The 14,875-nt window shown below is 50.0% G+C and overlaps 1 protein-coding gene across 2 annotated transcripts in view; it reads left to right on the forward strand.

Moving 5' to 3' along the window:
* Positions 1-14,875, forward strand: part of Myo10A (unconventional myosin 10A) — a 180,265-nt gene that overhangs the window by 96,172 nt on the left and 69,218 nt on the right. For both annotated transcript variants that reach the window (XM_075868746.1, XM_075868747.1), the window contains exons 19-27: positions 2,130-2,549; positions 3,001-3,236; positions 6,992-7,155; positions 8,787-9,054; positions 9,662-9,897; positions 11,088-12,043; positions 12,152-12,266; positions 13,030-13,104; positions 13,200-13,270. In XM_075868746.1, coding sequence (XP_075724861.1) covers positions 2,130-2,549; positions 3,001-3,236; positions 6,992-7,155; positions 8,787-9,054; positions 9,662-9,897; positions 11,088-12,043; positions 12,152-12,266; positions 13,030-13,104; positions 13,200-13,270 — 2,541 coding nt within the window. The remainder of the gene's footprint in view (positions 1-2,129; positions 2,550-3,000; positions 3,237-6,991; positions 7,156-8,786; positions 9,055-9,661; positions 9,898-11,087; positions 12,044-12,151; positions 12,267-13,029; positions 13,105-13,199; positions 13,271-14,875) is intronic.

A 14,875-nucleotide genomic window follows, 5' to 3' on the forward strand; every position in this document is an offset into this window, starting at 1 on the left:
TCGCATCTTTTCATCATAAATTCCGCATAAAGAAGCACCGCCATCCAGTGGACATTCGAAGGACTAAACTAGAGGTCGCACACACACACTATCTTACGGCTTGCGCTTCGTGTCTACTTCCCACCTTTAAGCACCTCGAGTTCATGGTATATAAAAGTTCACTGTATTCACGGCACTGCGGCCGAACGCTCGCTAAACCTTTCTAAAACCAAGGAGCTTACGCCCAGCGAGTATAACGTAGCAACCCTTTCTTTTCAGATAGCTCTCAATGTACATGCCAATGGCTGCTAATGGGGAATGAGAGACAGGAGAATTTGGCTTTTAGTTAACGTGCACGCTGCGAATTTTCGATTGTTCAACAATGGACAGGAGAAATCTCCCACCGGCACCACCTTGCAGGTCAAAGCGTAAGACATGTTACGCACTGCTACGAGGGACGAACGGGTGCCGCTTTAAAAAGCTTCGCCCCTAAAAATCTTTTTTAGAAAAACGTCAAAGTATTAGGAGCAACAAAACCACGTGCGCAAGATTAAACAGCAATAAGGAACTACGTGTGAGCCTCAACATACTCAATCTTTGCTCTGCGTAACGCCTCAAAGGGCTTGGCAACACAGTTATCCTTGGCTTTGAGGCACTATGGGGCGTTATCTCCCTCATGATGAATTACCAACTCGCCAAACAGTTTGTTTTCTTAAGTAATATTAGAATGCTTGGTTGCCGCGCAGAATTCTGGGGTTTGACTCCTACTAAGACCCTGACATTTATTATTTGCATTCGTTGGTACAACGCTGCCGAAGTCAACATTTTCTTAACGCTCGCGCGTTGAAATTACCCACGTCTGTTCTCGCCCTTCTTGGGTACATATAAAATGTCAATCACATGTCGTTCGTTCGATGGGGAAGTCATCACGCCGTCTAAATGGGGTGGGGGGGGGGTGCTATTACAAGCTCCGGACTCGAACAACAGTTATGGGCAGTCCAACGGGCCCCCGACGCAGTAGAGAGACTTGGTCTTTCTTTTCCGACGTGCGAGCGTCCCGCAACGTGCTAAAGCACGTTCCGAAGTACCAAATAAAGTCCATCCATCCATCCATCCATCCATCCATCCATCCATCCATCCATCCATCCATCCATCCATCCATCCATCCATCCATCCATCCATCCATCCGTCCATCCATCCATCCATCCACCCGTCCTTCCGTCCGTCCCTCCGTCCAATCACCTGTAGCACATACCCGCCCGCGGCTACATGCCACACGTCTAACGGAAACGGTTTGACTGCGTACGCGACGGGATTGTGACATTATTCATGTCATGACGAGCAAGTCATATTCGTCGAACCGTCTTACCCTCCCATGCTAATTTCGGTTTACCCCAAGTTGAGGGGGTGATCACGATAGCACCCAGTCGTAGGCGGCTAAACATACATACATACATAAATACATACATACATACATACATACATACATACATACATACATACATACATACATACATACATACATACATACATACATACATACATACATACATACATACATACATACATACATACGTGCACACAGACATACATACATACATACGTGCACACAGACAGACATACATACATACAGACAGACAGATAGATAGATAGATACATAGATAGATAGATAGATAGATAGATAGATAGATAGATAGATAGATAGATAGATAGATAGATAGATAGATAGATAGATAGATAGATAGATAGATAGATAGATAGATAGATAGATAGACAGACAGACAGATAGATAGATTCAGCACTCCAAGTACTTGCAGTACGCAAAGAAGTGCTTCGCATTTAATATATTTCCTGCGCAAAACATAATCACCGTATGCTTAGGCTAGAACGTAAGACACCAAGAAATGCAACATCAATACACAGCTAACTACAAACACATCTGCGTCGTCTTTCACGAGGTTCTGTGTCTATTTCTTGCGCTGAGGATATCCAAGTATGGTATACCAACTTGCCCGATCCCACACGCCTGTTGTTGCTTTTATATAACCAATTATTCGCTATATCGGTGTTCGTTATAGCAAGGGACAAGTCTCAAGTAACGGTTTTCGGAGTGAATGAAGACAGGCGCTGCTGTGTGCAATCCCTCGCAGATAAAAGCCATCCTGGCCCGCAAGCGGGAGGCCGACCGTCTGGCCCTGGAGCGAGCCAAGGAACGCATGGCGCGGGACGAGCGGGCGTCTCGGGCCGTGGCCGGCGTCAACCACCTCGAGATTCCGGCCGAGCTTGCCTTCATCCTGAGCAAGCTGGACGACTGGCCCGGATATGCGGGCGCCGTGGCCAGGGCACCGTCGTCCTCCACTTCCGGTTCCTCTGCGGGCGGCGTGACGCCCCCGCTGACGCTGGTGCCTCGGCAGCTGCCCGCCGACGTGGACCAGCACGCTTTCAGCAAGTTCACCAGCATCTACTTCAAGTCGCACGTGTGGGGCATGAAGAGGGAGCCCATACGGACGCCCTTCCTGGCCAAGAGCTCGGACGCGCAGCACCAGGAGTCGTTGGCACTGTTCAAGTTGGTCAGTACATGACGCTGTGCCATCGGCCGATCCTTTTCATCGTCTATTGGTGTCCATACCAGTGGTTGAGCGGCGTAGCTATTGCTTAGTAAGAGGATTAGTATAGCCTCATACGACTTTTAAAAGTCCCCGGCATCTCCTTCTCAAAACCACACAGGCCTGCATCAATGGGTGCGCACTTGAGGCTGACGTCATGAATACAACGTCTGGTAACGACGCCTTCGAAAAGCATGAGTCAAAGTGCATGAGTGAAATATTGTTTTTGCTGCAGAGGCGACGGGCTGCTAGGCTTCGGTCATCCAGAGAAGACCTTTCCGTAATGCTGAAGTTACGTACGACTATAGACGAAATTACTCCTGAAGAGACTTTTTTATATTATGTAAGCTTTTCAGCCATATCAAGAACAAACCGTTGACGGCGCTCATTGTCGCGCCGACGACGACGAACGCAGATCCTGCGCTTCATGAACGACGGCCACCTGAGCGGGCGGCGAGAGCGCGTCCTGGGCGACTACGTGGTGCAGCGCGCGCTCCAGGAGAGGCCCATGCGGGACGAGCTGCTGTGCCAGCTGTCCAACCAGACGTGGCAGAACGACAACGAGGCGAACCGCCAGAGGGGGTGGCTCCTGATGGCCAACTGCCTCGGGTGCTTCGCGCCGTCGCCGCTGCTCTACAAGTACCTGCTCAAGTGAGTCGCGAGAAGAAAAAAAAATCGACCCCGTATCTGCATGTTAATCTGCAAATTTCGTCGAAAGACGATGGTCTGGCGTCTGGAGAGAGCGAACAAAACGTTTATTTGATGTTCTGCGAAAGAAAACTGGTGAATGGTATTCTGGAGGCGCTGGGTTAGAGTGCCTCGAGCGCGCAGCGGAGGCGAACGAGCACTACGAGTCACGTCACACGTGAGACATGAGCGCTATCTGGCAGTTCATTTCTTGGAAAATGAAGCTTGTGGCTCTGAGACGGGTGTGCACGCCCGCCTCAGAGGTGATAAGGTGTAGAACGCAAGGCGACGGGTAGGTGCCACCACCGTCTTAGCAAAGCGTTGGAAACACTTGCCTTTTCTAGCAAGCGTTGCTTGGTCAGCGCAGCGTAATAAACGCTACGGTCCTTAGAATTACTTATGTATGTCTTTATAACTAAAACACGCACATACAAAATATATACAAGTTGTTATATAGCGCCTCAGATATGCGCAATAATTGCTTTTTGTATTGACAATCGCACAAGTATGAACGCTGAACCTTGAGCAACATTGGTGGGCGCTGTGGATCGGGTTGGCCGTTTGGGGTATTGGCTGGTGCTGTTTAGAGTACCTGGTATCGTTAAGGGTGGACAAACAGACAAATGGACAGACAGACAATTTTTTTTTTTTGCGTCGAAGGTCACCAAGAAAGACTATAGTCTTTAATAAATGAGACGAACTCGGACCACCGAGTCGTCACTTCAGGCGTCCTTTGCGGGAGAGTACTTAAACGCGCGACCAGCTTGGAAAGCGTTTATATACAACGTAAATTCTGTATTGTTTTCCATCTTTTACATCATTTGTCTGCGACATTTGGATATAGCAGCGGAGCTATTTATGCTTCGTTTATAGGGTCCGTAACTAACGGCCATCATCGTGCCATCGCGCTATCTCGGTCTCTTCTTCACTTTGTGCTTCCTGCTCCGAACAGGTACGCCCAGCGCGCATTCACAAAAAGAGAGAGAGAGAGAGAGAAGAAATGCAGAGATGAACACAGGAAGAGAAAGAAAGAGCGATAAAGAAAGAGAAATACATAAATAGATAGAGAGAGATAGAAAGAAGGAGCAAGCGCCAAATAGGGAGAGCTCAAGGAGGAAAAAAGAAGGGGAGGTGAGCGTGACGTAACTTCACGTAGCAGTATGGTCATCCAAGAGTCATCATACGCGAGACTCAAGTCACAAAACAAAGTCGGTCGCTTAACTTTCCCATTTCATAGAAACGTCTTTTCCATACCTCATATACGAGTCGTAACTGCTGGTATAGAAAAAATATCTACACCGATCTGCAGATTGACTAAAATTGTTAGTACTCAGCGGAGGTTTGTTACAACGGTTATGTTTCATCACACAATGACCGCGTCGGTTGCTCCAGGAAATGTATGCCCGTGACCCTACCGGTCTTTGTGGCTTCCCCCGAGCAAAGCGTTACGAATCGCAATAGGTGAGAAAATAATGTTGGTAGCAATTAGAATTAAAGTCACAAAAGTTTGTTCTGGTGATTCCGCGCACCACTAGCGAAGAGTTCATGGGCCGCGCGTTCGGGAAGCCTTAATAATGGTATATAGTGAGTATAGCTCGCAGTTGTACTCACAGTTGGCACCTAAAGAAACTTTACAACTGGCTCAAAGAAAGCCGCTTCTCCAGATTTTGCTGTGACTAGCCTGCATGTATATACTGACAAACTTGGCGTTTTCCACAATTTAATTGAGGGGACAAATAAATAATGACTCATTACTATATCACGTGCAGATGTTGCTGTGGACGCAAAACTTAGCACTCCTTATTGGACATTCGGGGACAGTCTCAGGAAGTTCCTTTACCGCATGGACGACCCGTTAAAGTGTCTAACGTGAAAGAAGCAAGCAATAATATCTAAATCTCTACTAAATAATGCGTGTGCACATTCACACGCGTAGGTACGTATAGTTCGCAGACTTTATGAAAGTCTTAACTTAACTGTCGCTCCAGCCTTCCTCTGGTTTGGGTTTGTGTTGAGGCGAGAAACATTGGGTATTGCCTTTGTGACCGTAACTTCATGAACGAACACTTACGAGTAGCGTCAGGAGTTCAGGTCGGAGTGGGAACTCCTGACGGAACTCCGACACGGAAGACTCAAGGATGAAGGTAACGCAGAACAGAATATGTAACGGCTTGTCCCTATACGATGGGGGCGTCTGATATCCGCTACGTTTCTGCAGGGTACCATTATGTCGGTTATTTTGCTCAGCCCGTCTCCGTTTCCAACGCCGCTCTAACGACGCCACAACGTCGGCTCCACGTGCAGCGACTCGCTAGGGCTTCCTCCGCGCGTTGTATATGAATGCGCTGAGGACGGCAAGCGAGACGGCGCCGGCGATAAAGATCCGGCGCCCAGCGTCATTCCACGTTCGGCGCTGCTGTTTGCGTGCGTGCCTCATCTCAGCGAAGCACGGAAACGCCCTGTGTTTTGCCTGTATACGACGTAGTGCACATGGCAGAGCCGCCTGTACACTTAACGCCACTGAAGTCCCCAGAGTCTCCACTTCAGACCGTACGTATGTGCTATATAGCGTGAGCTCTGTTACCGCGAATGGCACGTTCATCTCGAATCAGGGTAGTCGTGTAATAGATAGTCAACCGCGCCGAATTAGGAAGATGGAAAGAGAAAGATAATAAAATGACGGATAGGCCGCAGCAAGGTCAACCAGAACCTAGCATCTGGTTCGCTAAACTACACTATAACGGAGTGGGTAGGGTAATTGAGATGCGAAAGAAAGAGGTACGTCTTTGGTATTCAAATTGTTCTGATTAGAATACAACTGCGAGCAACTGTTCTTAAGCGAGTCGCAGATATCAGGAAGGGGGGGGGGGGTGCGAAACAAAATTTCGGAGAGTAAAAATGTTTGCGACTGTTGCCTATAGAAGGACGGCCTTTCCCGTATCTGATACGTGGTTCTTTTTCGAAGGGGGTTCGACGTGGAAATTCGAAAACGTATCGATATTGATCTCCATAATGACTAAAATATGAACTTTGTTGTCGTAGATGCTTTCTTGTTCAGCATGCAGCTATGTTTGAACACGTAGTGACCGCATGGGGCACCTCACGAAAAGAAATTTTTGATACATGTAACGTCAATTTAGCTCATAAACGTAGGTATTAACCATTGCTTTCCCGTTGGTGAGTATAGTTGCCATGAAATTTTGTACCATAATGACCGATTGCGACTGTAATCCTTTCAGTTGCGTCTCCTGACGCGGGGCGACCACACTTGTCCACGTTGCGTCACTTTTGCCCGGGCTCGTATTTTATTGAAGTGACACCCGGTCACGCCATCTCCGAGCTATTACTTTTTTACACAGTTAGTGAAATAAAGAAACCCCATCGAATTGAAATAATGGTACTGTTTTGTTAAGATAAAAAGCTCCTCAATTCGAGCGCAAAAAAAGCGGCAATTTTAATACAGTGTTCGTCTTTTCGAAGCTATCGGGACAGGGTTTTAAAAATCAAGGAATGAAATATGAGACAATAGCCACGCGCAAGTTGGGATGTCAAATAATCGTCCGTGAGATGCCTGTCCGAGACCCCTGCGATGGGGTGAAGGACCTTGCATCTGAAAAAATAAAAACTTTAGCCAATAAAATAACGAACACAAGAAACGAAGAAGCAGACGGGAATCTCGTACTGAGCTTCAACCGATTTTCTTCGCGTTCGCGACGCAGGTACGTGTCCGACCACGGAGACAAGGACGGCTACGCGGGCCACTGCCAGCAGCAGCTGCTTCGCTCCCAGGGACGGGACGCGCGCACCTACCCGCCCTGCATGCTCGAGTGGCAGGCGAACGCCAAGAAGTGCCGCATGGCGCTGCCGGCTGCCTTCCACGACGGTGGGTGCACGTCTACCTCAGTGTGACCCGCTAGCGGTCGCTCGTGATCACGGTAGACATCGGTTACAGAGAAACTGGTGCGGGTTCAGGTGCCGAGTTCTGCCGGTCTTATCGTATCGTGTTTTCTTTTAGATTGTGTCAGATATTATATTTAGTTGTTCTCTGCCTCATTATTTTAATATACCGCGCGTATTTGGCCAAGTACGTGCGGCTTATGGTTGTTTCGGTTCGTAAAACGGTCTCTTTGGGGCCGTTAGTTCCCATATAAAAAAAGTTGCAAAATATTGAGTTAGATGAGTGAGTTAGTGCAAAAATGATCCTAAGATACCTCTAAAGTGTCCGTGAACTTCCGCTTGTATGCATGTTCTGAACAAGAGGAAAAGAGAGAGAGAAAGGTCTTTACTCACAGCAGAATGTTCAGCCAGCGTACATTCGCCTATTTTCTTTCCTGCAAGTAGAAGGGAGGAGGGGAGAAAAGGGCCCTAGAAAACTTAGGGCTGAAAGATATGCAATAAAAAAATAATGGCCAAGTGTTGTACCAGGTGCCAAAGTCGATGAATAGACAGTCTCAACAGTTAATGTAAGATGTACAAATATTAAAAAAAAATTAAAGCATCTCCTGCTAAAGTCAATCATTCGTAGATGCGAAACAGCGGACGCTAACGCCTACACTGGCGCTCATCACGGCGTTGCGCGGAAGAGGAATCTGGGGAGGCGCAAAGCACCCAGTGATGGACCGGTGTTTCCTACTGGAACATCCCAATCGCGGCTAATGGGCAATGAGAGACAGTAAACTCTGGACATACAGACCCACAGTCCGCTTTTAGTTCACGCGCGCGCTGCGAACTTTAGTTGTTCAACAACGCACAGGGGAAATATTCCCACCGGCCCTAGGTCAAGATCTAGTGCCTAATATGCGGGGTGGCCAGTGAACGGTTGTCCAGCGCGAGCACTCGGCTATTTGAATCAAGAAACTCGCCAGCAGACGCTGCCTTCGTCGACGTTGTGAGGCGAGAGAGGGGTGGAGCATAGGAAAGGAGACAGTAGGAGAGGGTCGCGCATGTGCAAGAAGGGGCGTAAACGCCGCGGGAAGAGATGCCTAGAGGAGAGAGAGGGAGAGTGAGGTAGGCTAGCAGATGCTGCCTGCGTCGGCGTTGCGGGGCGAGAGAGGGAGGAGCGTAGGAGAGGATAAATGGAAAGGGGGCGCACATGCGCAGTAAGAGTGGTTACGGCGCACACCGGATTGAACTCGACCGTAAGATGCTTCGCATCTAAAACTGATGGGCACAGCACACGCTTTGTCGATTGAAGGTGCGTAACATCAGTTTTGTTTGGTTCGAAACTCACAATTTTAGAGACAATATATTCAATATATGTAAACGAGAAATTCTGAGCTCGTCGCGCTGCGAGGGCAAGTCCAGGGACCCAGTGTCCATGTTAAGATTGAGGGGCCTTGGCAAAGTTTTTCGAGGTTATCTTGGTACGTATCGTTGCTTCTCGTTTTTATTAGCTGGGTACTCGAGCAAGATGTGCTCTACGGACTCCACAGCGATGTAGCTTTCCCGAGCCCTTCGCACCTCCAACGTCAATATGCAACCATTGCTTTTTTTACCCCTTAAATATACATGCAGGTTCGGAACCTTCCATGGTGGCCGTGGACTCGTGGACGACGGGTGAGGAGTTCGCTGCGCCGCTGATCCAGGCGCGTGGCATCGACGACCTGTTCGGCTGGACTGTGGACCTGGAGCACGGCGAGTCCACCACGTATGGCCTTTGCGGCGCCGACTACGTGCTGGACTTGATCTCGGAGGCTGAGCTTCCGCCGGCGTTTCCGGTGTGCAAGTCGTACTTCCTCGTTTCGCACGACCCCCGCGGTCCGACGCCCGTGCCGGAGACGTCGTGAGTGCACCAAGCCATTTTCAGTGACTGTCTTTGAGTGCGTGTTAACAGCTGTGGCTCTAGCGTCGTAAACAAAAAGGCCAGAGAAGCACTGCACTGATGGTCGAATCACGGCCCCCGATCGCATCTCCGAGTCAAGAAATGGCTTCACTAATGCGCCAAGCATTGCCTCCTGAAGGCTTCGTCACAATTTGCTTAAGCAATGCCTTTTTGGTGCAGACAGCAGACAGCTCCAAAGCCGAGTTGCCCCCGTAATGGAAGTGACGTAGCACCATGTCACGCAGGTCTCTTTCAGGCATCCTCGGGGCGTGGCGCATTTGCGTGGCGAGAAAAAAGAAGCTTAACAAACACAAACGTACAATTATATTGCTAATTTCGTGGCTCTAGCTTTCATGACGATGTGTTTTTCACTTGACCTCTAGGATTATTATCCCCGATAGTCTTGTCCTGCCCAATGGAGCCGGTGCTTTCGACCGAGTACCATTACGTATGCACATGGTAATTCGTTCTTGTCAGAGGCTAATAATCGAAAAGTCCCACTGCTTGCTCACTCTGTTTCCTGCTGTTAAATTTTTGTTTAATGGCGTTCCTTCCATGCCGTGCCCAGGCCTCACCACCCGAGTCGGGTGAATACGTACGAGGTTGACCCGGCGGACGTTGCCAGCCCGCCTCCCGCACCCCCCGTACGTGTGTCCAGTCGCAAGGCACCCAGCCGGTCTAGGGAGCCCATACCAGTGCCACCGCCCGTTGTTCCTACGGCTGCCGCGGCTGCTGTTGGCGCTGGAGGTCGCATGGATGGAGTTCGCTCGCGTCGCTCCGTCGAGTCCCAACCTCGGCACTCCGGTGAGAAAGGAACTACTAATAAAAGGCCGACTAACCAGCTATCCGCAATACGCGATGCACCATCACGACTAGAGGCGGACTTTCCTTCCACTTCACCCAAAGTAAAGGAGCAACGGGTGACAGAGCGTTGCGAATCGCTAAGGGCTTTTTACGCCAACCCTGTTCAGTTACGCAAGATGTTCCTGGAACTCTACCCTGACTCAATGGTAGAATAGACATCCCCTCCTTACGTCACATGCTGTGGGAGCACCGAAATAGGCAAACAGGCTCTGAATAATGTTTGCGGAAGCGATGGTGGAACACGCGTCTCGTCTCCTATCTGCAGAGTCTCGGCTATCCAGCAGGACTTCGTCTGAGCGGTGTGGCCGAGACTAGCGGCTGGGCGGATCCGGAAAAAAAGTTGTTCCATTCAACCAGGTAGCACTGTGGTCTTGTGGAGCACTGGGAAGATAAAAAGAAAATGCTAGAGGAGAGCGTCTTAAAACCTTGAAGCCTACTCATAAAAAAAGTTTAAAGCAGAAATAGCCCTGGTCACGTGACAGCCAACTGCTGCTATTGGTCGGCTCGCTTTGATTGCGCCTGCTGCGGATCCTCAGACCTTATGCAGGAAGCACCGCACAGCGGTAGGAAGCGGCGGCGGCGTCATACGAGGCTGTCTTTCTGAGGATAGCTTAAGGACGTAACGTTCTTTCTTGCTTTATTCTTCCTCAATGCATGGTGCAATATTCCCAAGGGCAATTGAGTCAAGCAGCCACCCTCTTTTTTTTTGCACGAGTGTGGTCTCCCAACCACTGCTTGCGCGTGATTATATGACATCGTTAATTAGTCACCTGGATGCGTTATGCAAAGCCAAGAAGAATCATGCTAGGAAGCGTCGCGCTAGGCCCCATACTCGCTGCGGTACTTTGAACTTTGCAGTGATCGTATAAGTGGCCTTGAGACAATCAGAAGTTTCGCTAGTTTATTCATAATGATCAACTACAGTGCGAAAATTAGGATCGGGGAATAGGACCCCTGCTGCGTGTATTCCACTATGTCCCTTACCTAATTTAAGTGGCCTTATTAGCTTTGAGGCTGACCAGTCATCTTTTTCCGTTCTTCCTTCGTAACAAATCAACTCCGTGTATCTTTTATTTATTTGGAGAGCGCATAAAAAGAATGGGACTTGTGTGATCTCCTTTTACACGCAGCCGGTGCAGACGGCTCCCTCGACCGCCGCGATTCCCGCTTGGGCGGCCGTTCCGTCGCCTCTTCCTCCCATGCCCGCTCTCGGTCCATGGAAGACCTTTTGGACGAAGGACCTCCGGACAGCGCCCTCTCCAAGAGGAGTGCCCTCAATGGCCGCTACTTTGAGTTGGCCCGAGCAGAGTCTGCCGCGACTTCTGCCGGTGGCGGGCAGCAACGATGCGTGGCCACCGTCCACCACAGACCGGACCTGGACGATGCCACTGGCATGACGGCAGCGACGACACCATCTGGACGTTCCCACCACGACGAAGTCGACGACGACGACGACGGAGGCACCTCGTGGGGCCTTTCGGCGTCGGTCCTCAACGAGCGGTACTTCTCCCGGAGTACCGGAGGCAGCATGGTGCCGCCGTCGGCCTCCGAAACCGCGAGCGAGCTGATGCTCGACTCGCCGCTCAACGGTCGTCCCGGTTCGGACCGCAGCGAAAGCCCCCAAGTCGACGCCAGGAGCGGGACGACGGACGCGACGCGATACGTCAAGTACTCCGGTGGTTCGGCTGTTCAAGCCGGACGACGTAAGGGTCCTCACTCGCACACGGCGAAGGCGCAGCTGGCCGGTCGCGCCGCGGCCGCGGCGGCGGCCGCCGGGTCATCGTCGGAGTGCGCTCGCAGCTCGGCGTTGTCGGACACGTCGGAGGCCCCCTCGTTGGCGTCGCACGTTCGAAACGTGCGCATACCGTCGCACACGTCCGACCTTGACCAGTACTTGGACGACCTGTTCAACCCGGTGCTCCTGGACGGAGGCCTCGACGAACTGAGCGACGCGAGGTCGCTTGCGGCGTCGCTCAGAGGAGACGACTCGGCGTGGGACGGCGACGACGACAGCCTGAGTTCGCTTCAGGACCCGGTGCTACTGACCAGAGCTCTCAAGGGAGACGGACCGTCTATGGACGCACAGGTACAGCTAAATCGTTGACCGCTGTTGTAGGAGCTGCGGCTCATTAAACCCACTGACGTCTTCTATTCCATACTCGTTCTCATTGATCCGTATTGAATACTCTTCCAGAATGCAGGAGGTGCACTGACTATGGGTGCTAACCTGGGGCTTGGTAGTGGACTCGTGTCTCCCCTTATCGGATTCCAGGCCATGCAGAGCCCTTCAACGGGTCCCCTGACAGCCGGTAGGTCGCTGTTCAGTCCTTAGCTGCATTGTTTTGTATTACCTCGAACTTTTTGTACTATAGGCTTACACTAAGTACACTATGTCCACTGTCGCGAAACCCGACATAAGCCACTGGCATAGGTTGACTCTCTTAGATGATTTTTTTTTCAGATTACCACTGAGAAAGTAGCTGTAGTGCTGAACCTGGCCGCACTCTTTATTTCTATTTTATTTTGCTCACGCTTACGTCGGCAGCGCAATCTTTCATACCTCTACCGACGCTTCTCATTGTACGGCATCGTATCCTGGGCAAACATGCTCGCGTTAAACAGAAAACTGTAGCCTACTCTAATCCGCTTGTGTAATTCTCCGGCCCCATATGAGGCGGCACCTGAAGCATATCCTTCTAGCTTCTTTAGTTTCCTAGCCTCTTTAGAGCCAGTCAAGGTCTTTGTTGGTAACTCCCCTTTGCGACTAGATTGTCGATAATTGATTCCAGGCTCCACGTCCTTCCTACCGAGGCCCTTGTCTACCGTCCTTCCGAGGCCCTTGTCGACTGCTTGAAGTAGCGTCATCCTCTTAACTTCTTAATTTTGATAATGGGGAAGGAAAATAGGAGGAAAAGAACGGCAGGGAGGTTAGCCAGTCTATAGGCAGGCGGTTTGCTACCCTGCGCGTGGGAAGGGGGGTGGGGGAGATGAAAGATAAGAGATTTATTATGGGGAGCGTCTCTTCTGAATGTGGCGTGGTCATTTCTCTTCGTTTGCGCTGCTCCGGCACAGGAAGCGCAGCCAGTGGGTCCGGTGCTCAGCAAAATGCGGCCTCTCTCTACAACCTGCCCTTGTACAACGTTTCCGGTGAGTAGGCGCTGCAATTCACTCGGAAACGGGGCCGAGGAAACGGTGCCGCCTTTGATTTCAATGTTCCAACATTTGTCTCTGTACATCAACAGGCATGACCGTGCCGATTGTGGACGCGTCTCAACTGATCCAGCAGCAGGTTCTGCAGCAGCACATGATGCAGGTTTGAAACTCTTCTCACAATCTATGCGTGCGTGTTAATTTCAGCCCAGACGAATATATGACCGGAGACCGGATTATAGGTAAATGCTTATCTTGTTTCTGGCGTTCCTATCGTGTCAATTTGATATATGACCATGAATTTGATGCCAAGAAGTGCTTTTATTGTGCCTGTAAATGCCCGTTTTTTTCGTTCGTGCCTGAATTACTATGAGTGAATATAAATACCTATTTTCAAAATTGGTGCCCGTATGAATGCTATTTAACCTCAAATTTTGCTTTCGAGTACAGTTGAAGACCAGTAATCATGTTACCGAGCAAAATTGAGCTTTCGGAACTCTATGGAGTGCAACCTATACTCCATCTCATAAGTTCCTTTCAGCACTGTCAAACCTACAAGGCCTGGCAAATATGGTGGCCCATCAGCCTCTACACATGTATTCGTCCGCATCGCGTTGCCTTCTCGGCGTCCCTCCGGCATCTCCTCGCATACGTAAGAAACAGGAGGGGCTTTGTCGCGGAGCCTCGGGACAATGAAGAACAAATGCTAAACCGTGGACTGTCGTGAGGGGAAAGCAGAGTGTAGATAAAAAAAAAAGATGTCCACGTGGGTTTGGTTTTGTTTGCCATCTGCTTCTTATATAGAAGGTTCTTCCCTAGATTAAATGAGAAATTTTACTTAGACACTGGTAGTGTGCTGATTGAAAAAGCTTTGTACCACTAGAATTTTCAAATTGGTTCATTAAGAGTAGCGAAAGCACGATGCAAGGAGGTGAGCTTGAAACTTTAGCCGCTCACCCAGTGTAGACTTCGCAAGCCGAATTCATTCCCGGCCCTCTTCGGTATCGGAGCAACTCGGGGGCCGGACGATCACACGACGCACAAGCCGCCGTGCGCACGCAAGCTTATATTCGCACGACATGCCCATGCTGCAGCTTGTGCACGCCAGTTGCGTTGTGTCGTTTCGATGTTCACTGAATTGTATGCCTGTTTTTTGCGGCATGGATCCCTGTATATGCGCACACGTCTAAAGAGGCTGGCATGGATCGTGCATTCTTACCACGATACAAATGTGTCGAATCGCTTAAACTGCTTTAAGGTGTGATGCATCAGAAAAACGCCCAACGTTGTGGATGCTGCCGCCGGAGCGATGCGAGAACATCAGCGCAACTGGAATGGAGACAGATTAGTTTCCTATCTCGCTCGATACGAAATTAAAAAAAACGTAACGCACATAGATTTTGTTTGCATGTTTTAATACTTGTAGCAAACGTCATGTAGCAAACGTCATGTAGCAAACGTCATGGTTGAGGCAACATATTTCACAAATTACACAGGTCGCCACGAATAATTCTCGCAGTGTCACGTGCTACTTTGCCTTGCGCTGGACCGTTCCTACGAACGCGCCCGCGAGATTAAGGTCAAGCGGGCTTTCAGTCCGACATTTCACCTCTTTCTGGGGGCGCGCATTATCGCAAATCTTGGCAGATGAGATCGGGAGCACTCAGTCCGTGCATCCCGCTTGCCTGTGCGAAATTCTCAGACCTGGTGAAGAGCCCTTTAAGATGTCCACAGACAGGGGAGAAAATTGCCCCTGTGCGGTTAGACC

Source organism: Rhipicephalus microplus, chromosome 7, assembly GCF_043290135.1.
Source record: "Rhipicephalus microplus isolate Deutch F79 chromosome 7, USDA_Rmic, whole genome shotgun sequence".
NCBI classification, from domain to species: Eukaryota; Metazoa; Arthropoda; class Arachnida; order Ixodida; family Ixodidae; genus Rhipicephalus; species Rhipicephalus microplus.